Here is a 24,480-nt window from a genome sequence, read left to right as displayed (position 1 = left end):
GAAATCCACCCGAGGAAAAAAAAAAACTTCAATGCATTGTATGTTTGGCTTGAATGAGTATCATACCCAACTCCATTCCAATCATTATAATTAACTTCATAAACAGACTGATTAGGTGGTTCATAACCAACATTGCCTTGGGACTGTGGATAAATCAGGGGCTCTGCTTCCTCTCGGTTGGCTTATACTTAATTTCCGTTGCATTTAGTCAAAGGAACCTTTCTGTTTTACGCATATATATACATTTCATAAGTTCATGAAAAAGTCTTAAAAAATAACACATACTGTGAGTAAAAACGGACAGTACTAACATAAATGACGACTACAAGAAAAATAACTACTTATATAAACCGATAAACATTTATCTATAACATACATATATACATCAGACAACAAGATCATATTTGTGAGCATGTAGTGAACATCAAGAACAACAAAAAAATACAACAAATTAATGTATTACCAATAAATGTTAAATATACAAATCAATTACATTGCAAAATTTTATAGCTTGACTGCCTTGCATTGGGGAGATTTATTTCTTATGTATTTAAATACAAAAATAGTAAAAGTCCCTGCATTTCTGATTCTTTGTATAGTTTACTAAAAGTTTTTCTCCTTGATAAATCAAACGTGTACCTTAGTTGAGTTTAATTTGCTTTGAAGACGGTTATAACCAGTCGAGCAGTAGTATAAGTTCAGCCCTAAACACCTCTAGGCAGAGTCATTAAAGCTACTGACAGTAAGAACCGTCGTCTGAGGGCTTTATGAATTGGGTTCATTATGACCGGTGACTCAGCCAAGTCCTTATTTTAGTAATGCAGTCCCCAATTCGCCTTTATTCATTTGCATTATGGCCAAGATTGCGTGAAAAAAGACCCAACTGGCGAGTGGCTAGCCAGCTGAAGGAGCTAAGAGGCCTTGGGAGGTTGAGGTGGAATGGGAGTGCCGTACTGGAGAAATAAAATGTTTGCGTGTAGAGTCGCCGTAGTAGCTGAATGAATCACTCGACAGGCACATCGCTTGCTACGATATATGTAATAAATCATCTGCGAGGGGGAGGGGTCTGACGGTACAAGCACCCCTAAGAACTTGAATTCCCTCACATACAAGTGAGGAGGTGCTGGTAACTTACACCAAGTTAAGCAATTTACAATTGTGCCATATCTTTTTTTGTAATAAATTATATATTTTTACTCCCACCGCTAATAACAATCAGACCCAGAACGGTAAATATAACTATTAAAGCACCATTTATTTTAAGAAAATGTTTGCCGACTAGACTAATTTTTACCGGGTTAGTAGGACTAATTTACTCAATAAAAAAGGTTCAATAAAATGTTGCTAAAAAATTTAAACGCTGTTAAATTTTTTGTGCTCTTTTATTTAGTTTTAGGATCGTTTCTTATACAAGCCAACATTGGTTTGAAATACGGCTAATATAGACCAGTACAACTTGTACGGGTATTTCTTATCGACTATATCCATTTAATCAGGCAGCAATGAAATGGATTGTGGTCGTATTTATGGTACTGCACAACTTAAGACTAAACCATTTTAGGTTTCCAAGCTTTAGAACTTTGCCCTCTTTACAAAGGGGTTGCCAACATTTTCCTGTGCCGGACGTTTGTTAAAGGGCTTCTTGCCGAAGTTTTTGTTCTTCGGGAATTTGCTTGCGGATCGGTTACCGGCACGACTTTGTATTAATTTGTGTTTCAGCTTCGAGTTAGGTTCTATGAAAATGGGTTGGTTGTTTACGATGGTTTCGTTGGCCAAAAAAGACTTGCAGAAACCGTCATCGTCTGTGAACTTCACAAAAGCCTTGTGAGGCAACAAAGTGATTCTCTCGATTTCGCCGCTCTCGTTAAACACACCCCTCAAGTCTTCTTCGGTAGTATCTACAAGTAAAATAAATCATATTCGGTAAATTTGCATGCTTTCTTTTGAATAAAAGCCAAAAGTAAGTAACCCACCTGAAGTCAAGTTCGTCACCAAAATTGACCTCGCCGTGTTACTGAGTTGGAAGTGCTTAAGCTTCAGCTCCACATTGTTAACAATCTTTCCCTGGAGTTCGGTCAGAGCCTTTGTGGCTGCATCCGACTGCTTGAACGTGACAAAGGCTAAAACCGACGTGCCGCACACCACGTCCACATAATCTAGTTCGCCGAATTTTTTGAATAGCTTCTCTAGGACATTGGCGCTGAAAGACTCATATTTGCCCACATTTTCGACGACCAAAGTATTTTCAGGGCTCCTCGTCGTTTTAACCTTCGGCGAATACTCTCGCACCGTAATAAAGCGATTGAAAAGCTCGGTGCTGTGCAGTTTAAGGGCCTTGGGAACGTCATCAACTGACGCCAAAAGAACAAAGGCGTTGGGGTTACGGTTTCCGGAGAAGGAGACCGACTCCACGGGAGCAACCTTCTCAAAATATTCCTTTACGTCCTCCTTGGTGATTTTGGGTCCAATCAGGCCAACAATCAACGTGCGCTCATTTAAAGATTCCTTGGTTCTTGCCTGGCTTACAACTAAAACATTGTCCCCAAGGGTAAGCGCCTTCGGGTTGGCCTGCAGAGCGGCTTCGGCGCCAGCTGGCGAGTCAAAGGCAATGATGGCTGAGTGGCCGCCGAACTTAGTCTTCATATGATGCAGTCCGGAGATAGTTCCGAACTTGGCAAAAAGGGCGACAACATCTTTGTGTTTGTATTCTGCGCAGCATTAAAAAAAAATTGAAATACATTGGCTAGAATTGAGTACTAAAATGTTACTTTACCTTTTGGTAACTTCGAGGCGTAGATGGTCTGATTAACAGGCGTTCCTTGGGGAATTTTGCCAGCTGGTACTTTCGGAATACCGCCCTTTTCTTCTGTTTTTTCAGAAGTAGATTTTCCTGCTGTTTTAGTTTCCTTGACCTTCTTGGCCACTGGTTCCTCAACAGTTGCCTCGTCATCATCGTCAGATTCTTCATCCTCCTCCGCGGCTTCGCTTTTGGAAACCTCCCCGGGCTCCACATCATCGTCATCAACCTCCTCCTCGTCGCTATCGTCCTCCTCATCTTCCAAAGCCTCGTCGTTGATCAAATCATCTGCCTGAAATAAAAAGTCCTTAGCCTTTAACTAAATCTTAAGTTAAACGAAAATGCTTATTTAAACTTATAGCTGTAGTAACCTATTGTCTGCCGATATGTGAAATGTGTTGTTATTTATGAACGTTTTTTTTGTACCTCAAAAAAGTGGTAAAGAACAGCCGAAAGTAGGTACATAACTATGTGGTTCAAAATTCGGAAAGTGTTATTAAGATGTAATGGGGATAGGTCTAAATATGTGTATCTGCCAGAGAGCAGAACACGTTTTTTTTTCTACCCACCTCGGATTCGCTGTCGTCCTCAGCTTGGTCGCCACTCAGCTCCTCGGCGTCGGACTCCTCCTCGCTGGACTGCGACTCTTCCTTCACCGGCTGCTTCCTGGACTTCTTAGCAGGTGACTGAGTGACCACAATCTTCTCCTCCTCCTGGATCTTCGTCGTCTTCGCCCCTCGCTTGACCACCTGCTTCTCCACTCCGTTGGTGGCCTTCTTGCCTTTCGCGCCTATGGCTTTCTTTTGGGCCATTTTTAGCAGTCTGTCGAATGTTGGTGACACAAATTGAACAAAATCAAGTACAGATGGAGCAACGCGTGTTTGGTTGGATTAAAACGCACGTGGAAAGAGAGGGACAGAACAGTGTGACCAGTATAGCTGCACAAAGTAATGAAGTAAGCCGATTAATCGATTTGTCTGGAGACAGAGGTTCCGATTTTTTTAGCAATCAATAAGGGTATTCCCTAAACTGTCGAATAGCCTTGTTATTAAAAATGTAACGAGTAATTCCAGCTTTAGAGGGAATGAGAAAAAATCGTATTCTTTTTTTGAACAGCTGTTCCGCCTACCTGCTTTAATTAACAATGTTTTGGAACCTAAACTCTTGTTTAATTTGAGTTAGTTAGTTACGGTTTTATAACTATTAGAAAAAAAACTCCCTAGTTTGAATTAACGGCAAACGGTGAGTGCAACAAGTATTGGCAAAACAATTTTTTAGGGATGTATGTTAGTGTATATTGCAATAAAAAACTGTTTTATTTTTAAATCTTCTTTGAAATTAAATAACCCTTAAAAATAATTACAGTAGGAAAATGAGAGCATTCGCTCGTCAAAAAATACTAGATAACTAAAAATACCAGAAATGGTAACATGGCTGTGTGTGGCTGATAGACAGTGTTGGTTATTGGCGGAATAAGTATACACATAAAAAATTAAATTGCAGCACAGCACCCACAACGCACACATATATTTACTAAACGGAGTGCGACGTGTGCGAAAAATAAGGAGAGGTGTGTGTGCGGAAAACCAACAAGCAGGAACACCACCGAATCAGCAGAAGCAGCACACAACCGCCAATGAACACACTGGGCGCGAGCACGAACGGAGGAGGTGGAGCACCCGGTAGCAATGGATCCAGCACAAATGTGACAGCTGCCGGGAGCACTGGAGGCGGGGCGGTTGGCGATGAGGCTGGTGGGGATGCCAGCTCCCGGCGCCAAGCGACGCGGGTGTTCAAGAAGAGCTCGTCCAACGGCAAGATCACCGTTTACCTCGGTAAGCGGGACTTCGTGGACCATGTCACACATGTGGATCCCATTGACGGCGTCGTATTTATCGATCCCGAGTACGTAAAGGAACGCAAGGTGTTTGGCCAGGTCCTAGCCGCCTTTCGTTACGGACGTGAGGACCTGGATGTCCTGGGACTAACGTTCCGCAAGGACCTGTATCTGGCGCATGAGCAAATCTACCCGCCCATGCAGTTGGAGCGTCCGATGACCCGGCTGCAGGAGCGGCTGATCAAAAAGCTGGGACCCAACGCCCACCCATTTTACTTCGAGGTGCCGCCCTACTGCCCCGCCTCCGTTTCCCTGCAGCCTGCCCCCGGGGATGTGGGCAAATCTTGCGGCGTGGACTACGAGCTTAAGGCCTTTGTGGGTGAGTCCGGGTCAGGTTTTGTGTGTCAGGGTGTGTCCTTGTCCGGCGGACAGGTAAAGTCAAAACCATTGAAGAGCGACTGCAGCAGTCGATACAGGCATGCAATAACGTAATTCTACATTCCGCTCCGCACAACGCAAGTCAAATAATTTTCTTATTTGTTTTCTAATTTCTTGTTTAATTATTCAAATGAATAGAAGAACGTTTGTATTATTGGTATTATCTAAAATTGTTCCCTAATTTATTTTGTAAGCAATGAAAGCCTATGGTTAAGCGAATAGAATGTCGGTCGGTAGCGAACTAAAATATTTGATTGTTCTATCGACATTTTACTTATACATAAATGCTCTACTGTGAATTGGTTATATGTGTGGTTTTGTGTAATTTAGAGCATGTGTCACGCGGTCGGGTATGCGGGGTTAATTAATTTAATCCAGCTACGACGGGCTGCGCAAAAATATCATTGGGCTCGATGACGCAGCGTCCCACCTAATTGAAATCCGAAGCTTCTTATTTGAATCAGACTCGGACGTATGTAGTTGTATCACAGCTATTGTTGTTGCTTACTTTTTAATTAGTCGTCTCAGTTGTATATGCTGACGTTTTGTGCGTAATAGCCGAATGTTGAAAACGATTGTTGAAAGCTTTTCGAGGTATCCATTTTCAGCTGACTTGGCCTTAAATAGTCTCATTTACTCATTGGATTTTTATATTGCAATAATTATTGGAGGAAATAAACAAGAAAACCGGCTTGTGCAGTTCGTTGCTTTTTGTGGAAGTTGCACGCGCACTGGTATTTCTTCTCTTGAGTAAATAAATCTATTTTCTATTTCGTTCGCCTTGCGTTGTTCATATATTTTTTGTAGTTTTATAGTTCCTGTTGGAATTATTTTCTTATCTGGCGGCCAATTTGGGTAAGGTTATAATAAGATTAATGAAGTAACAGCGATGCCCATTTGCCGTCTGGGTGGTATTTTCTTTATCTAAATTCAGCTGTTGCTGCACTATTTTATGATGGTACAGTGAATGTCGGATAATAGACATAATATTTAAAAATTTGAGCCTTATACAAAATATTTAAAAAAACACTGTTAAGTGATATTTGACTAACTGACTATTGAAATATTGTCGCAATATATCCGAAAACAAATTTGTAAATAAAAACTTTTTAACATTCTTTCTGTCATGACTATTAAAAAAAGGAAATTGCATGCGCATAATCGTAAGTTGACAATGACAGCTAATTGACATAAAATTAAATCATGTTAAAGTTGCCTGCAGATTTTTGAGTTTTAAGTCATAATTTTATTTCCTTAAATTGTTCAAAGAATTACGTACACATAAAAAACTGCGAGCATACAAATTTCCATAGAAGGTGGAGTGCGTCGCATGTTTTATTTAACAGTATCTACTGTACTTCAAAATACATTCGTATGTGAGATTCGTAGAACTCGAAAGCAATTTGGGAATTTCAATAGTTCCGAGAAACGATTTAAGAGAATTTTTCTTTCTTTCTCCCCTTGTAACAATTTGGGCAGACCTTTATTTACTTTTGCGTCTGCTGATTTGTTTATTGAATGTGCTTTACTGCCATGTTTTTGACATAAACAATAAGCTTATGGGCCGTGTCTTGACGAAGCGCGATTTATGATCTTATGAATGGATAGCATTTCGTTTAATTGGCATCAGCCGAAGCTCTAGGCATCAAGTATTTATTATTTTGACGTCAGACATTGTGGTTGCTGGGGCCGTTTTTGGGGGTTCCTGGAACTTAAACTGGTCCGTGACTTACTCTTGGACCAATCCGTGTCCGCCTAAAGTCTATGACGCACTTTTCTAACAAACGAACAAGTGACACATCCCCGGTCGAAATATGCATACTTTCTGGGATAACTGAAAAACCCGTATAGCAAAGTTATAACACATATTGTTTATCTCTGATAGGTGAGAACGTGGAGGACAAGCCCCACAAGCGGAACTCCGTCCGTCTGACTATTCGCAAGGTCATGTACGCCCCCTCTAAAGCCGGAGAGCAGCCATCGATCGAAGTTAGCAAGGAGTTTATGATGAAGCCGAACAAGATCCACTTGGAAGCGAGTTTGGACAAGGAGCTGTACCATCACGGAGAAAAAATATCAGTCAATGTCCATGTGGCCAACAACTCAAATCGGACGGTTAAGAAGATCAAGGTATGTGTCCGGCAGTTTGCGGATATTTGCCTGTTTTCGACGGCCCAATACAAGTCTGTGGTGGCCGAGATCGAGTCGGAGGATGGGTGCCAAGTGGCGCCGGGATTCACCCTGTCGAAAGTTTTTGAGTTATGTCCCCTTTTGGCGAATAATAAGGATAAATGGGGTCTGGCCTTGGATGGGCAGCTTAAGCATGAGGATACCAATTTAGCGTCCAGTACGCTCATTACTAATCCTGCCCAGCGAGAAAGTCTCGGTATCATGGTGCATTACAAGGTAAAGGTAAAATTGCTGATTAGTTCGCCGCTGCTAAATGGTGATCTCGTGGCTGAGCTGCCGTTCACGCTAATGCACCCTAAGCCTGAGGAAGAGGAGCCTCCACTATTGGGGGAGCGATCGCCGCGGGCAAGTTTGGCCGGCGGTGGTCAACCGCTGGTGAGCTTGGGTGACTGTGGAGAGGCAGAATCGGCGGCAGGGAGTCAGGATGTGCCCACCACTACCAATCTCATCCAGCTCGACGACGACGAGGCACAGGATGATGACATTATATTCGAGGACTTTGCTCGCCTGCGTTTAAAAGGCGCCGAAACAGAGGCCTAAATGAAAGAGGACCCATAATGTTTTCGGATTCCACTTTTGATTGTCCATCTGCAAAAATATTCACATTACATTTGTATAATATGAAAAGGTAAAACAAAAATTTGCGCAGCCGCTAAATGTAAAGTTTTGTACCAATAGCCATGGTAAATAGTTTGTTGTAAGCCATTTGATATGTGTAGGCCATACGTTCTAGTATCTATAGGGTTTAAGCTGAAAGTGTACGAATTTTAAAATGTGAAATTGTTTAACAAATCAACAAAGCGAATCTACACAAAACACACATGCACTTGCAAACACTAATGCCATGTTTTCGGCCCTACCTGCAACAGTTGAAAGAATGCACACAAATTATATTCATTTTTATCCAAAATGTACCCTTTTTTATTTCATCTTATATTATTAAATGCTCAATTTAATGTCATATAACGAGACTCTGACTTTGGCCTTTCCGTCATTATGAAATTATGAAAGTTGTTTCCGTTTAATATTTATGAGCTTTGATATGCAACCAACGAAAGTATTGTGGTTTTTTATTTTTTAATAAAGTTTTAGTTGATTGCATCGGAATAACAAACATACACACACAACTATTAACAACATTTACGCCAAAGGGTATAGGATATTTTATGTAATAAAAAAGAGTAAGAAAAAAGCAAACCAATTTATTATAAACTGCAAGCAGTCTTGTGTTATTTAAGACAAAAAATTGCATCTATTTTTGTAAGTAAAACTCGGAATTATAATTGAAAGTGAAATATTGGTGTCACAGACACCTTTTTTTATTCTTTTTGTTTTGAAAAATTAAAATATTCAAAAACTACTAGTTTAAATGGCCAATATTATAATTAAAACGCAACTAATCAATAATAAAAATATGTTAATTTATGAAAGGATGAGTTTATGGCCTCAGTAATGGCTGATTTGCAATCGAAATGTTGATTCAGATAGAAGGAAGGATGTTCAAACCAGCCTCATTTCCAAACTACTTAAGATATGAAAAGATATAATCGAAAATTCGATTTTGTATTGCGCTGAACTGAAATTGCTTATTAAGTTGAAGGATTTTTCGATAGTGAACGTCGAATTTTGAAGAAATATTTTTGACACATCAGTGTAACGTCACAAAATCTGATCATTGATCTTACTATAATTGGCAACGTCCGAATCGAAATTCGTCAACGAAAAATTAAACACGGTTACGAAAGTGCGTATAATTATTTTAGAGATACAAATTTGGAATTTGGTCAATAAAAATATATATATGTTCACAACATTTCGGATGATAAACAAAACCAACAGCTAAAGCTGCTGAAGTTTAGTTCCTTTTATAATTAAAAAGAAAAAAATTGTTTTCTAAGGCTTTAAAACCCAAAATTTAGCTTAAATTGCATTTTAGTGTTCCAAACCGCTCCCTGCAACAGCAACATAAGCACGAAAACATTAAAAAATGTTGTCAGAAATTTACATATTTTAAATGAATTTTTATAAAGCGTATATATATATATACCCTAACACCGATCGTATAGGTTTGTTAAAATGTTTTTATCAAGTGAGAGAAGCCAGAACATGAAATAAATGTGTTAAATTATATAAACGTGAATTACTAACTGGTTAAATGGATACAATATGATAAAAAGAATGAAGATATGTTAGAGCAATTAATATTTATAAATGTATATTTAAATGTGAACATTATTTCAGTACTTAGATAATATTGTATGTATATGAAAATTATTTAACAAGATTTATACTGAAGACGAGTGTAAAGCATTAAAAGATCAGCAATATTTTATTTTAACAATTTCCGTAGAAAGCCACGATTTGTTTTGCAGTTGATCCAACTGAACACATAATTGCACCATCAACTATTTAATAATATACAATAATTTTATTCGGAGTTAGCTGACCTTCTTGTTTTTCTGCAGAACCTAACCTAAAATCTTGACTAGATAAGTTGGACTTATTTTTTGCATATCCTACATGCTTGAACTTTAAGTAATAATTTAAATTAAACATAAATTGAAAAGATTCTGAACTAAAATATGCCGTTGTCATCAAGTTTTCAAAAACAAAATAAAGTTTGATTTTGTTTATACATGCCTAAAAGTGTGCTGTACACTATACCGTTTTTTGTGTACAATCTTGTTTTTCCTATATTTATACCCTTGCGGAGGTATTATAATTTCAGTCAGAAGTTTGCAACGCAGTGAAGGAGACGTTTCCGACCCTATAAAGTATATATGTTCTTGATCAGCTCACTAGCACAGTCAATCTAGTCATGTCCGTCTGTCCGTGTGTTCTTCTGTTCGTCCGTCCGTTTCTACGCAAACTAGTCTCTCGATTTTAAAGATATCTGCATGAAACTTTCCCAAAAGTTGTCCTATTGCAGATACATAGTACATAAGTAGTATAGGACCAATCGGAAAAATAAATGAATAAAAATTATAAGTCTGCTGTTTCTAATTTTTTTTAGTTCTTCGACATATAGTAATGGTAAAATATTTTAGATCTACGGTTTAAATTTAATCAAAATCGGAACACTATAACTTTAAGCTGCCATGGGAACAATACATACAATGCTTTGCTATTTTGTAATTTTTATACCCTTGCAGAGGGTATTATAATTTCAGTCAGAAGTTTGCAACGCAGTGAAGGAGACATCTCCGACCCCATAAAGTATATATATTCTTGATCAGCATCACTAGGCGAGTCGATCTAGCCATGTCCGTCTGTCCGTCTGTCCGTCCGTCTGTCCGTCCGTCTGTCCGTCCGTCTGTCCGTCCGTCTGTCCGTCCGTTTATATGCAAACTAGTCTCTCAGTTTTAAAGCTATCTGCATGAAACTTTCCCAAAAGTTGTCTTTCTATTGCAGGTAGTATATAAGTCGGAACGAGCCGGATCGGACGACTATAGCATATAGCTCCCATAGGAACAATCGGAAAAATAAATGAAAAAAATTATAACTTTGCTGTTTTTTAATTTTTTGTTTAGTTCTTCGACATTTAGTAATGGTTAAATATTTCCGATTTACGGTTTAAATTTCATCAAAATCGGACGACTATAGCATATAGCTCCCATAGGAACAATCGGAAAAATAAATGAAAAAAATTATAACTTTGCTGTTTTTCAATTTTTTGTTTAGTTCTTCGACATTTAGTAATGGTTAAATATTTCCGATTTACGGTTTAAATTTTATCAAAATCGGACGACTATAGCATATAGCTCCCATAGGAACAATCGGAAAAATAAATGAAAAAAAATTATAACTTTTCTGTTTTTTATTTTTTTGTTTTGTTCTTCGAAATTTAGTAATGGTTAAATATTTACGATTTACGGTTTAAATTTCATCAAAGTCGGACGACTATATCATTTAGCTCTCATAGGAACAATCGGAAAAATAAATGAAAAAAATTATAACTTTTCTGTTTTTTAATTTTTTGTTTAGTTCTTCGACATATAGCAATGGTTAAATATTTCAGAATTATGGTTTAAATTTTATCAAAATCGGACGTCTATATCATATAGCTCCCTTAGAAATAATAAAAATATATAAAATAACTATCAAATAATTGAGCTGCAAATCATCATAGCTTCAATGTTTTTAAACATATACGAAAGTAAATCATAATTTTAATGTTTTCAAAAATGTTTAATTCTTGCAATAGCTGCAAGGGTATATGAACTTCGGCTTGCCGAAGTTTGCTTGTTTTCTTGTTTTAAATTCTTTTTGACTTATTAATAAATTGACAGTTAATTACTCTTTTAATTTATCGAATAATTGAGCTGCAAATCATCATAGTTACAATGTTTTTAAACATATACACAAGTAAATCATAATTTCAATGTTTTCAAGAATATTTAGTTTTTGCAATAGCTGCAAGGGTATATGAACTTCGGCTTGCCGAAGTTTGCTTCCTTTCTTGGTGAACTGGTTTTTCTTGTTTTAATGTGGGGACCCATTTTTTAACCACTTAAAAAACAATTCTAAGCTATAATTAAAAATAATTTGTAATGTTTTGATAGTACCTTTTTAATATAGCAAATATATATATTAAAGCAAATTATATAGTGAGTTGATTGAAAAGACCCTGCAGATCCTTTTGTCAGCTTGCACAGAAAAGATTAAGAGAAATTACTTTTATTTTTTACACTTGTCAGGTAACGAGGTGCATTAAATTTGATACATTTTTGTTTTATAATGTATGTATGTAAAGAACTAGGTGATACAAAATTAGCCACCCTAGCCCCTATGCCCATCGGGCGAACAAAACGGAATATGAAATCTATTACTACCGACCTATTGCTAATCAAACAGAAAAAAACTCAAAAAATAAAGGAAACGCGAAAGATTAAATGTTGTTTGTTACAAAGCACCGGTAAAAGCATGAAAATTGGAAGGAATATTGAAATTGTTGGCTGACACGTTGGAGTTGTGTGTATGAGAGAGGGAAAGGGAGTGTGGATGTCTGCGAAAGACTATGTTGGAAAAGCTTTAATCTAATACATGCATTGTAATATTTGTTTTAGTTTGTTATATCGATACAAAGACCAATGCCATGATAATCCTCACTTTGTCTCCAACGTGTCCATTAAATAATTTATATTCTACATATATGAGAATTATGCAAGCAAAACCAAAAGTTTATAATTAATACTTTTTTTTATTTGATTGTCAATATTGTTGCACCATTTATAAAATAATTCATTGATGAATTAAATATTTTTGTTGTTTAGGCATGGGAACGAAAATTAATGGCAGCGTTTAAGAAAGAAATGCGACAAATTAAAAATGTCTCTGTATTTGCATGAACAGTTTAATGTTAATGGGAACTACTAAATAATTATGCAATAATAAAAAAAAAAAATAAAAAAACTCAATGTAAAAAATTATCATGAAATTATCATCACCGGTAGAGCGTGGCACAATTTTTTTTTTTGATGATAGCAGAGAAAAATCGTTTCGGTTTACAATCTAAGGATGCTGCTTAATTTTAATAACAAATCTCACTTGACCCCTAAAAAAAGTACGAAGGACTTGTTGCGGATCATATTTCATGCATATCTAAATATTTGATTAATGCGCAGCGGACTTTGGATCACGGCTACGAAGGCCTGGAGCGGAAGTCCGGACAAATGGTTATTATGATGAGTTAAGGGCTAAACGGAAAACCGCAACCTGGAAAATCCATTTGTTGTTTGGATTTACGTTTTCACGTTCTCACCCTCTCAGAAATCTCTGCCAACCAAATTCGGCTGGAACTTTTATGAATGTACGGTACCGCAGGAGTACGGATTCTTAAAAGGGACCAAAAGTGTATCTTTTGAGAGAATTCGCTGCGATTGTGTCTTGTCTATGTCAATCAGTCAGTCAATCTGTACAGCAGTCGAGCAGGAGCTGTTCATTTCCGGTGTAGCTTAAGAACCGTGATTCCTTTACAACTCCTTTCTTTTATAGTATAGGCAAGTGGCTGCACTCGGAAAAAGTTTGCTCATTTTGATCTGCTTTTTAATATAGTTTAACAATAAATTGACTATTTTATAATGTCATCGACCTTGGTGGATAAATGATTTTTTTTTAATGTATTTTAAATAATTTTTTATATATCTTTCACCATTATTTAAACTTTTTATAATCGATACTTGTCCCAAAAATGTATCCAATTTTGCTGGCATCATCAACTATATTTCAAATAAAGATCGATTTGCAATTCTTTTTTCAGTGGAAAATCAGCGGCAAGTGGACAAGCATCGGAAGCTGCTCACCTGAACCAAACCAACCCAAAACAACTCAGTCCATCTCTGTTCCCGAGTCCCCCCTGTCTTTTGCGGCGTCCTTACCTTTCTCCTGCTCTTGCTTTGTATACTATATGGTTTTCATTTCCGGCTTCCGTTCCTGTTGAGTTACTTAAGCGGATTATAAGAGCAGCAGAAACTACAGGGGCAAGCTCAGTCAAAGGAAGCTGGAAAAGAGAAGGAGTTGCAGCCGAAGGAGCGGCCCTAGCCCCTCCCTGACACACAAAAACTGTTGAATTTTAATTGAGATTTATGGACAATGCGTCTAAAACCCCGCAGCCCCACATGAGCCATGCAGGGCCTCGTTAGCTTAATTAATGCATTGAATATCGTTTTCCATCAGACCACCCTCCTTATGCGTAAACTGGTAAATATCTTTGTTTCAAACATTTCGATCAAAAGAAGTGAGCTGGTTGCCGAGCTAATAGTGAATATTTAGCAATCGGGAGAATGTGCCCTTTTATAGGCTAGCTCTTATCTTTATATGAACTTTCGCACATTTTCACCCAAGTGAGTCACATAACTGGGGAGAGTCATAATGATTTTTTAGTTTAATCATTATGGCTCTCCCCAGTTATGTGACATGATTACGAAATCATTAACATATTTAATTGGTTTAGCCAAAGGAAAATTTTAGATTTCAATTCGTTTTAATTAAAACCAAATTTTTTCTTACGGCTGTTTATATAGCCTTATAGGATATTTCCATAGAGATCCATCCACCATCCACCATCCGTTGAAGGGATGGTCCATAAGGTTTTGCCGTTCCAAAAACCTCCCAGTTAGTCCGCCGGACTTTGACGGACTTATTTATGCGATAGCTAGTCGATGTTTCTGCGGTGCAGCTCTCTTTCCACGCAGTCCATCCCTAAAAAACCGTTGGGATTTTTGAAAAAAGTGAAACTTCGGTTTCCACATAGCACATCCGCCTTCCGATTTCAGCTGATCTTAACAGCTGCAGTTCATCAAAACATAAACAAAGATGGTTGACCGTTGACTTTGCTTACGTTTTGATGAGCCACAGCTGTTCAGATCAGCTGAAATCGGAAGGACGATGTGCTCTGTGGAAATCGGAGTTTCACATTTTTTGAAAATTCCAACCGTTTCCAACGGATGGACTGTGTGGAAAGAGGGCATTAGCAGCAGATCTTTTCCCAAGCATAAAATATCTATGAACTTTAATTATAAACCCTTATTTCATATTAATAATTGCTTGTGATGTTGTAATGGTTTGCTTTTGTTTCATTTATCCAAACTGTGCAAAACTGTAACTCTGTTAAACCGGAAGATTTTAGCTTCTACCTCAATCCCAAATTCAAACTGGCAAAGTCTTTGTGTTAAATTTCATAAAATCTTGGCAAAACATTTTTAATTTAGGTTTGTGTTATTATTCTCTTTAAATCTGCGAATAGGAAATTCACTTCACTAATTTAAGGCCGGTTTTAAAGTGTGACACCACACGTGGACGGCAGTTAATTTTTATACTATTCTTTTTAGAAGATTTATTTATTATTATTTATTTTATTTTATTATTATTTATTAATTACCTGAAATACTTTGCTCCCTCGTGAGTTGTTAACGTAAAAGATCTGCGTATACAGAAAATTGAGAATGCTTCAAGTTCAAATTACTCTTTCAAACCAAACAACCAGCCCTGGAACAAATCTATCGATCTTTCGATTCTGTATTCGATATTTAAAAGAGCATTGTTGTTGACCGGTCTGTAATTTTAAGTCGAATGTTTATAAGTGCGCAATTTAAGGATAATCGGCAAAGCTTCTGTGTTGAATTGTTTAAAAGCGTTTTCATTGCTTCGTAAAGCTTATTTTTATTTAAAACCAGCTTCTATAATGCTTTGTTAAACTGCAACAAGTTGTCTTTCAATCAGTCACTCGTCGACGCGTCAAGGATTGTTTTACAATAAGAACAATTGGAATTGCTTGACAAAATGTTTAATGAGAATGTTTTTAGATGAAAAATGCTTAAACACATACACATTTACATCTTTAAACATTTTTAATTTCACACTTAAAGCAAGTATTCCTTTACATCTTTAAACATTTTTAATTTCACACTTAAAGCAAGTATTCCTTTGGCCAGAGCCGAAAATTGAGCACTGGCAGAAAGGCAAGAAGAGGAGACTGAGTTTGTACATCGACATACAAACGTATGTACATATGTATATATGTACATATGTGTTTTAGTTATTAATCAAGCCACGTTTTGCGTTTTAATTTTTTCAAGGTGTTAGTTCGTCAAAAATACTGTTAAATGGTTATGAAACAGCTCCATTAAGTACGCGGGAGTATTAACTTAACATTATCTAAAGTTAAATTCCTTCGGTAAGTTTCTGTATTGTTTTTATACCCTTCCAGAGAGTAATATTACTTCAGTCAACAGTTTGCAACGCAGAGACCATATAAAGTACATATATCTGTTATTGATCAGCATCACTAGGAGAGTCGTTCTAGCCATGTCCGTCCATCCGTTCGTTTTTACACAAACTAGTCTCTCAGTTTAAAAGCTATATGGATGAAACCAAAAAATATTATTTATATTGCTGGTCGAACGGACCGGATCAGACTTCTATATCATATAGCTCTCATAGGAACAATCGGAGTGGTAAATGAACAAAGAAGAATAGCTTTTTTATAATTTTATAAAAATATTCTCAGAGATGGATTACTATTTTAGAATAACGGTTTTAGTTTTATAAAAATCGGACAACGATATCATATACCTGCAATATAAACGATAAAAAAATTCAGAGGATAATCGACATAGCTTCATTGATTTTAAACATATACGCATAAATTCGAAATATAGTCGCTTAATACAATATTTAATAATTCGGCTTACCGAAGCTAATGTGATTTCCCAAAATAAAAAATTATTTTGCTTTCTGTAAGTTTCCATACTTTTATTTATACTTTAGTATAAATATAAAGTCGATAAAAGGTAGTTGAGCATGTGCATTTGTAATATTATTTTTTATAGGCAATTTTACAGGCAATTTATTTTATGCAGCTAAATTTTTTTAAGTTATAACTTTTGTTGTACGTTTTAAAAGCCTGTGTTTCTACGAGTTGATTTGGTTTTGGTGCAGAAATGGAGAGCCAGCAGCATTGAAGCTTTGTTCGGACATTTCACTCGAAATGCAAAAGTGTACCGCAGGCACCAGTTTGCTTTCTTTTCTCGTATTGCATGGCTTGGCGGACCGGAAACAAGCTGCGCTCGTTCAACTGCCGCCCACTTTCATGCTCTTCCACCAGCTTCCGCTTCCACGCAGGTAACAAACATGTGTACCTAGCATAAAACAAAGCAAGTGGGAACCGAGAAGCTTCTGCATTGGACAGTTGTTACCGCTGGGCGTCTCCACCCAGTCCCAGATCCAGGTCCTGCGTTGGTTTAGATTCTGTTTCTAGCTCTGGTTCCAGGCTTTCAACTTCCTTTGACTCGGGTAAATGTGTGTGTGATTAAAAAGAATGTGCGCTTACAGTGAAAAAAATTTTCATTTAAATAGGGGTTACGACGTTGAGGTGATCATAAAGAATTTCCCTTTCCACTCGTACTTTTTGTAGGAGGACAATTTTAATTAAACAAAAATCAAATCCCAAGTTTGTCATTGCTTTTGTGATTGAATGGACTTTGAGTGTAGTACAACACTCCGAGCTTACGATGACCACCTCACCATGTTGCCGTTTTACCATGCAGATGCCGGGGAAAACATTTTTCGGACACATCTCCAAAGGCGTGGGTGGGGACGAAATGGGCACTCGAACAGCTGCCGTCTGCCATCCGCCAGTTTAGCCGGCGGCCATCAATGATGAGCGCAATGTTCATAACCTGACCCCCACTCATAGACGGTGTGTTTTCGGGTGGGGTTCGGTTTTGCATGCTAATTCCCTGCAGGTGAACACGGGTTGGAGACCGTGCCATGTGCCTGGCGGCTTAACAAGATCCGTTCTGCATTTCTCTCATATACACACAGAAACCAAACCTTATGGATTTTGTTTAAATCGAGTTATTTGCAGTCATTTTTAAATTCAAATGTTTAGACAGTTGAAAGAAATGGATGTTATTAATAAGGATAATAATTTAACAAAAACAAATATTACATCAAATAACTTGACAAGCCAAATTTTTTTGCTTATTAACTAAATTCAATTTTTGTTTTTTTTTGAAGATAAGTTAAAGAGACAACTGGCCGCATTTCTTACTGTATTCAGAATATTTGCAATCACTGAATACGAAGATCCATTTCATTTCGTCACAATAATACTAGGCCCATGGACAACTTGGTTGGACACGCAGCTAATTTTCCCAAAGTGCGTGTGCTTCGCTGAGTGGTTGTCCCCGGGAGTGTAAGGCTCTGAGTGGGGCAGCAAGTGGGTGGTAGAAAGCGACTGTTCTTTATTATACTTCCGCTTGCCTAATAGAAAGTGCGCCACAAACACCATATTATGACGGCACCTCGTCGCCCTGAAGTCGAGGATGAACATCCCATATAGCTCACCATATCTGGAACGCCCTACCACCGGTTTCCGCCTCTTTTTGGTTTGGTTTCGAGCTGTGCAACCACAAAACTTTTACCGTTTGTTTTTCTTTCCCTCAGCTCCTTTGCCCACGTGTATTGGCTAAATTAATATACTCAATTGAAAACTTTTCAACAATAGTTGCTGGCAGAAAAGTTGTTCAAAACAATTACACTGCTAGAAAAGGTCATTAAATGAATGTGGAAAATTTTAAAACTTTTTTCGCTTTTGATAGTCTAAGAACTTGTTCTTTTATTTGTATATGTCGTCACGACAATAATAAATAAATAACAATATAGTATTTTATCCTACTACCCTTGTTTGCACAGTGCATACTAGCGGAGGCGCCGCAAAACTTTTGAGTTTGGATTTGTGTATTCCGATCTAATAAGTCGCCATCTATCTAACAATTCAAATCTAAGAAAATTTCAAAACTCAATTCGCACTGAAGGAAAGGGGGCGAAGCGGACGACAAAAGCTCACCTCAACTTCATTTGAATCCCTTGCCTCCGCGCCAAGCCACCACAAATCACCCCATTTAAACCACTTAGTGCGACAGCAAAGTGAACAAGCATTTTTGAAAACTTGCTTGAATAGATTATAAGGAATTATCAAAACTTAATTTAGCTTAAAAGTTCTCAGCATAAAGCGGGTCAACAGACAAATGCGGGTGGCTAATGAATCACCAAGAAGGGTGGAGCATTGAGCCACAGGCAGGTGACAAATAGGCAGTGCTACACCACTTAAAAGGCGGTTTGAAGTGGTTGCCGTCGCAAAACTTTTGACGTGGAAGCCCTGACAATCCCATTGATCTTAATCAAGCTTTGTTGTGGACTCTACTAAATCCGATTCTATTAAATTTTGGCACATGTGTTACTAACTTATTAAGTGGCTTGGTTCGGTTTTTAAAATTAATTTGTATTTCCTTCTTAGGTGCTTTCTTTGTCTGTTGGTTTGAACAGACGTCTTTAGCGTCGCCATTCCAAACCAACTTTGATAAGCGGACGTGAACACGGACATGGATCGATCTAATGAGGCCGTCCAGCTGGCGGTCTGGTCTGAAGTCACCAGCTGGGTAATCTGCTTCAATTAAATAAACGACTCTGGCAATTCGAGCGTTCCAGGTTCTTTTGTGCCCCAACTTACATGGAGGGAGTTAGCAGCGAAATAGAGCGACCCACCGTCAACTGGCAGTCATGGCGACCTTTTAGCCCACCTTCTCCTTTTACGGACTTCGCCATTTAACTCAATCTGGTGTTAATAACGTGGCGCAAAACTTACTGCAGAGCAGTGACAGAAAACGTAGCAGCAGGAAAGAATACTTGAGTTACCTTTACCTTGCCCTTGTCCTGGTTCAAAGTCGATAATCGGCGGGGACAACGGATGTCCAATTAGTTGTGTGCCAGCTTCCGGCTCTGGCTCTCATCCTGTTTCTCGTTTTATCCACCACCCGCTGGCTATCTTCGTCAGATTTCCCTCCTGTCAATAGCAGCAGCTTCGACTGGGATTGCGACGGCTCTGTTCATCCTTCATTGTTGTTCGTGGAGCGCCAATGGCATAATTTTCGGATTTGCTTGCCAGTCAATTGCCAGCATTTGCATATGGCCAGGTTTATATGCTGTACGGCTGCCGATTTGTGCCTTAAAATCCTTTTTCGGATTTTGAATCTGTGACGCGCTTATCGCGACAAAAATTTAATAAAGGATTTACGGCCGTAAATTGTGGCAGAATTCTGTCTGCTGAATTTAGCACACTGAAAAAAAAGAAAAAGTTACTTTATTGGCTATAATTCAAATTGATTGATTCTTCTAGTTTAAGCAATTGAACTTTATATTTAACATGAGTCCCTATTTTTGAGCAAAAGAGTAAATGAAAATTATTATAAGGTTTATGACCTAGATAAGATTTATATATTTTTACGAACATAGGTCTGTGTTTGGGACTCCTTCTGTTCATGAGTGTGTACGACAGGAAGCCAAGCAACAGCAACATGTGTAACTTGTACGGCCTGCCCAGCGTCAAAAGGCTGAAAAATCTATTAGAACGTGTCTCGCCTGCCAAACCGCCTCCCACTTTCCCCCCGCTCTACATTTCGTTTATATTTTACCCGGGGGCATAATAAGGTTCACTTTTTCTCTCCTTTTTATACCCTTGCAAAGGGTATTATAATTTCAGTCAGAAGTTTGCAACGCAGTGAAGGAGACATCTCCGACCCTATAAAGTATATATATTCTTGATCAGCATCACTAGTAGAGTCGATCTAGCCATGTCCGTCCGTCCGTCCGTCTGTCCGTCTGTCAGTCTGTCCGTCTGTCTGTCCGTCCGTTTCTACGCAAACTAGTCTCTCAGTTTTAAAGCTATCTGCATCAAACTTTCCCAAAAGTTGTCTTTCTATTGCAGGTAGTATATAAGTCGGAACGAGCCGGATCGGACGACTATAGCATATAGCTCCCATAGGAACAATCGGAAAAATAAATGAAAAAAATTATAACTTTGCTGTTTTTTTATTTTTTGTTTAGTCCTTCGACACTTAGTAATGGTTAAATATTTTCGATTTACGGTTTAAATTATATCAAAATCGGACGACTATAGCATATAGCTCCCATAGGAACAATCGGAAAAATAAATGAAAAAAATTATAACTTTTCTGTTTTTTAATTTTTTGTTCAGTTCTTCGACATATAGCAATGGTTAAATATTTCAGAATTATGGTTTAGATTTTATCAAAATCGGACGTCTATATTATATAGCTCCCATAGAAATAATAAAAATATATAAAATAACTATCAAATAATTGAGCTGCTAATCATCATAGCTTCAATGCTTTTAAACATATACGCAGTAAATCATAATTTTAATGTTTTCGAAAATGTTAAATTCTTGCAATAGCTGCAAGGGTAGATGAACTTCGGCTTGCCGAAGTTTGCTTTCTTTCTTGTTTTTCTTTATTTCGACGTGCGTGTGTGTGAGGCAGATATTTACTTATGATTGAGTTGCGTGGCAAAGCTGATGCAGAGTGGAAAAAAGGCAATGGCAATCCTCGAAACAATTTGGTAAGAGATTGCGGTTGCTCCACTGATTTTTTCACCCATTTTGTGTGCGTTTGTATCCCTTTTCCGTGGCATTTTCTCATCCATTGCGTCGTGTCTGGGATAAAAATTTAAATTGATTTTGCATTGTTTAACCGTCATTGTTGTAGCCCTTAGTGCGGACTGTTGATGCCCTGTTATACCCATTTGCCCATTTTTTTTTCCATTCAGCTAAAATTAAATTTAAATTTGTGACCCGTAAACGAACCACTAAATGACTTGGGGTTATTCACTTATTATTTTACTCTTATTACCTTTTTGGTGGTAATTTTTTAATTATAATATAGGTTTAGTCATTTATGCAATTATTAAATTTTATATTACATTTTATTTTGCTGTTGCGGGATCCACTTTAATACCTAAAGTCCCAATTTTTTGCTCGAGTGCTGCCTTTCTTTTTATTCCCTTGAGTTCCTCTTATAAAATGGCTTTCCGCTTGCTTTGGCTAACATCAGTATCTAACTCCAGCTTTTGCTTCAAGCTTTTGTCTCTCCGAACATTTTTCGGTGTATTCATGTCAAAATGCCGAGCCACTGCACGTGTTTGGTACGGTTAAGCGTAACTGCCTTGTGTGTTTGTTCTGTAAAGGGTTATGCCCAATGGAAAGTGCTATTATTTTTGGGGCTATGGATTGGTAATTGAATTTATTGTTTGACACTCAAGTACCGTTGAGTCAATTACGCTGGAAAATTGGTATCAAAATATTTACGATCTGTTTATTGTATTACGCAAACTTGATGCTCCCAGCAAACCCATTTAAATTCTTCAACCCCAAAAACCAAGCAAAAAAATGAATTTGCAAGTCAAATTTTTCGCACCAGATAAAGTATTTGGGTGGTCATGAGCATATATTGGTAAATCGAATTGTCTGGGTTGAATTGCCAAGGTGTAAATTATATCCAGGCAGCGTTTTATTCCTTACGAGCTAAAAAAGTGAATGGTGTGAGATAACGATCTCGGTAGTTATGGAGTTAATACCTGTGTCGTTTTTCACGTCCCTGTTGACCAGCTTTCGGTTCAGATCAGCCAGTTCCAGAGAGGCGTTCTCGAAGCCCAGCAAACTGTCCTGACAGAAATAGCCGTTTCGAAGCTGCGCCGGCAGGTGCTTGAAGATTAGCTGCAAACTTTCGGGATGATCAGCCAGACGGGAATAGACCCGAACCACATGTTTAAGAACTCTAGGCTCTGGTTCCAGCGTCAATTGGTGCACGACCCTTGCCAAAGTGTGAATTAGATGCAGCCTACGGGCCAATCTGCGGCTGGCAAACGTCAGGCCCACTTCGTGTTCCAAGATGCGGCACAAGACAAATGCACATAGCACCTTACTCATACTGGAACCCAATTCCAGTTGGCGCAGGATAAGTGGAATCAATTCGGTGCCCAGAAAGTAACCCACGATCTGCGGATGATCCGACTTCAGTAGACCGCAGACGACGCCCAAAACTGAGAGGCGAACATGTTCAACGGTCCTAATTTGTGGGGTCAATTTAAGTAATGGAATCAGATAACATAAGAATTGGCAGCGCATCAGCTCAATGCCAATAAAGGGGTGGGAGGTCATGGCCTGGAACAATCCGATGGCAGCGCAAATCCGCTGCGATTGCTGTCCGTTCAGCTCGTTGGCCAGGATAGCCGGATAGATAGACACAACCTCTTGCAGCAAGCCACTTACAGCTCCGAAAGAATGCCACAGCAAGGGACCCAGGCTCTCGATGTGGCTGCGTCTTTCGCAGAGCTCCAACATGGCCAACAGGCGCGATTGCTTGCTGCAAAGATCGGTGATCCAACCGTATACACACTCTGTCTCGCTGCGCTGTTTACAACCCGACTTTGTGGCACTCATTATAGAAACAGGTTTTCGAATCACTCTAAAACTCTCTGATTTTGAACTTCTGTTGACTGGCCTGCTGTATAATTGAAAGCTTATATGTATATGTATTTGTTTAATGTTTGACACTTCTTTGTTTGTTTGTTTTGCGATGTACTAATGTACTTCGGCAAGCCGAAGTTTATATACTTTTGCAGCTATTGCAAAAACTAAATATTCTTGAAAACAATAAAATTATGATTTACTTGCGTATATGTTTAAATACATTGAAGATATGCAGCTTAATAATTCGATAGTTCCTATATGATATCGTTTTTCGATTTTATAATATTAAAAACGTAATTCTGAACTGTCAAATTATTAATAAGTCAAAAAGAACTTAAAAAAAAAATTACAAAATAGAATTGTTAAATTAAGGTTTTGAAATAAATTTTAATTATTATTTTACACCCTTGCAGAGGGTATTATTATAAAGCTGCCATGGGACCAATAAAAATATTAATACAATTTTTTTTTAAAATAAAATACATATTTTGATATTTTTTTTTTTTTAATTCTTTTTGACTTATTAATAATTTTACAGGTCAAATTTCCACTTTTAATTTTATGTATATCGGAAAACGATATCAGCTTGCGTCCTTTCTTGTTTATATTTAGCTTTAGTTTTTTGCTGATATTTTACTTTAATTTTGCTTTGGATGATTCTCAAACGAACATATCCATCTAACAACCCATTTGTCATTTCTTGCGCATCACCATTAGACCCCATCAGCTGACCCATTTCTTAAACCGTACATCACACGGGACGTTGTTTGGCCATAGGATAAACAAGCTGATGAGTTGCAGTTAATTAGAGCGAATGCATTCAGATACCGAGAATACTCTTCCAAACACGCTCCTATGAATTATGCATAACAATAAGCAAGGACACACGAACTCAGTCACCCAATTAAATGCAAACAATTTGCAATAACTTATGTGTGGCGAAGACGTCATCACGAGTCCTTCCATGGAGCGCATAATGCAAAACGGAAGCGGAAATCTGTTTCGGTTTTCTACATGTATGGGTTTGAATGGGCGGACTTTTGTGTGTGCATGGCGTGTTAATTGGCAGCAACTCCATTATTGGAGGAACAACATGCTGACCCGTCATTAGCATAAAATTTGCCTTTATAATTTTGGTAATTATAAATAAAAAAAAAAAGAGGAAAGTCAACCCAATATTATGGCAGCGATAAACAGATTTTTTCAACAACTCCGTCGGCCAGCTGCGACAGTTTCCAAAAAATAATTGCCTATGCCAGCGCAATGTGTATTAATAAAGGTATGCATCACTAATTCAAATATAGACGTTTTATAAGTTTTATTTTCGATATAATTATACAAATATTTCACCACACGAACACAGCCAAGGACAAGGCCTGTACAATTGTA

At 37.9% G+C, this 24,480-nt stretch overlaps 3 protein-coding genes across 3 annotated transcripts; 1 reads left to right on the top strand and 2 right to left on the bottom strand.

The window, feature by feature from the left end:
• Positions 1-1,334: 1,334 nt before the first annotated feature.
• Positions 1,335-3,733, bottom strand: LOC108140059 (DNA-binding protein modulo). Its single transcript, XM_017262760.2, has 4 exons — positions 3,367-3,733; positions 2,774-3,089; positions 1,974-2,708; positions 1,335-1,898 (listed from the first exon to the last, which is right to left on the bottom strand). The coding sequence occupies exons 1-4, from the start codon at positions 3,607-3,609 to the stop codon at positions 1,573-1,575; spliced, it is 1,620 nt and encodes a 539-aa protein (XP_017118249.1). The 5' UTR covers positions 3,610-3,733; the 3' UTR covers positions 1,335-1,572.
• Positions 3,734-4,247: 514 nt separating this feature from the next.
• On the top strand, positions 4,248-8,231 carry LOC108140066 (beta-arrestin-1). Its single transcript, XM_017262770.2, has 2 exons — positions 4,248-5,013; positions 6,958-8,231. The coding sequence occupies exons 1-2, from the start codon at positions 4,434-4,436 to the stop codon at positions 7,800-7,802; spliced, it is 1,425 nt and encodes a 474-aa protein (XP_017118259.1). The 5' UTR covers positions 4,248-4,433; the 3' UTR covers positions 7,803-8,231.
• Positions 8,232-22,026: 13,795 nt separating this feature from the next.
• Positions 22,027-23,117, bottom strand: LOC108140049 (CCR4-NOT transcription complex subunit 9). Its single transcript, XM_017262752.2, has 2 exons — positions 22,197-23,117; positions 22,027-22,143 (listed from the first exon to the last, which is right to left on the bottom strand). Exons 1-2 carry the CDS (start codon positions 23,059-23,061, stop codon positions 22,130-22,132), a joined length of 879 nt encoding a protein of 292 aa, XP_017118241.1. The 5' UTR covers positions 23,062-23,117; the 3' UTR covers positions 22,027-22,129.
• Between the last annotated feature and the right edge of the window lie 1,363 nt (positions 23,118-24,480).

Source organism: Drosophila elegans, unplaced genomic scaffold (assembly GCF_018152505.1).
Source record: "Drosophila elegans isolate 14027-0461.03 unplaced genomic scaffold, ASM1815250v1 contig_468, whole genome shotgun sequence".
Taxonomy (NCBI): domain Eukaryota; kingdom Metazoa; phylum Arthropoda; class Insecta; order Diptera; family Drosophilidae; genus Drosophila; species Drosophila elegans.
This window is presented reverse-complemented; position numbering and strand designations above follow the sequence as displayed.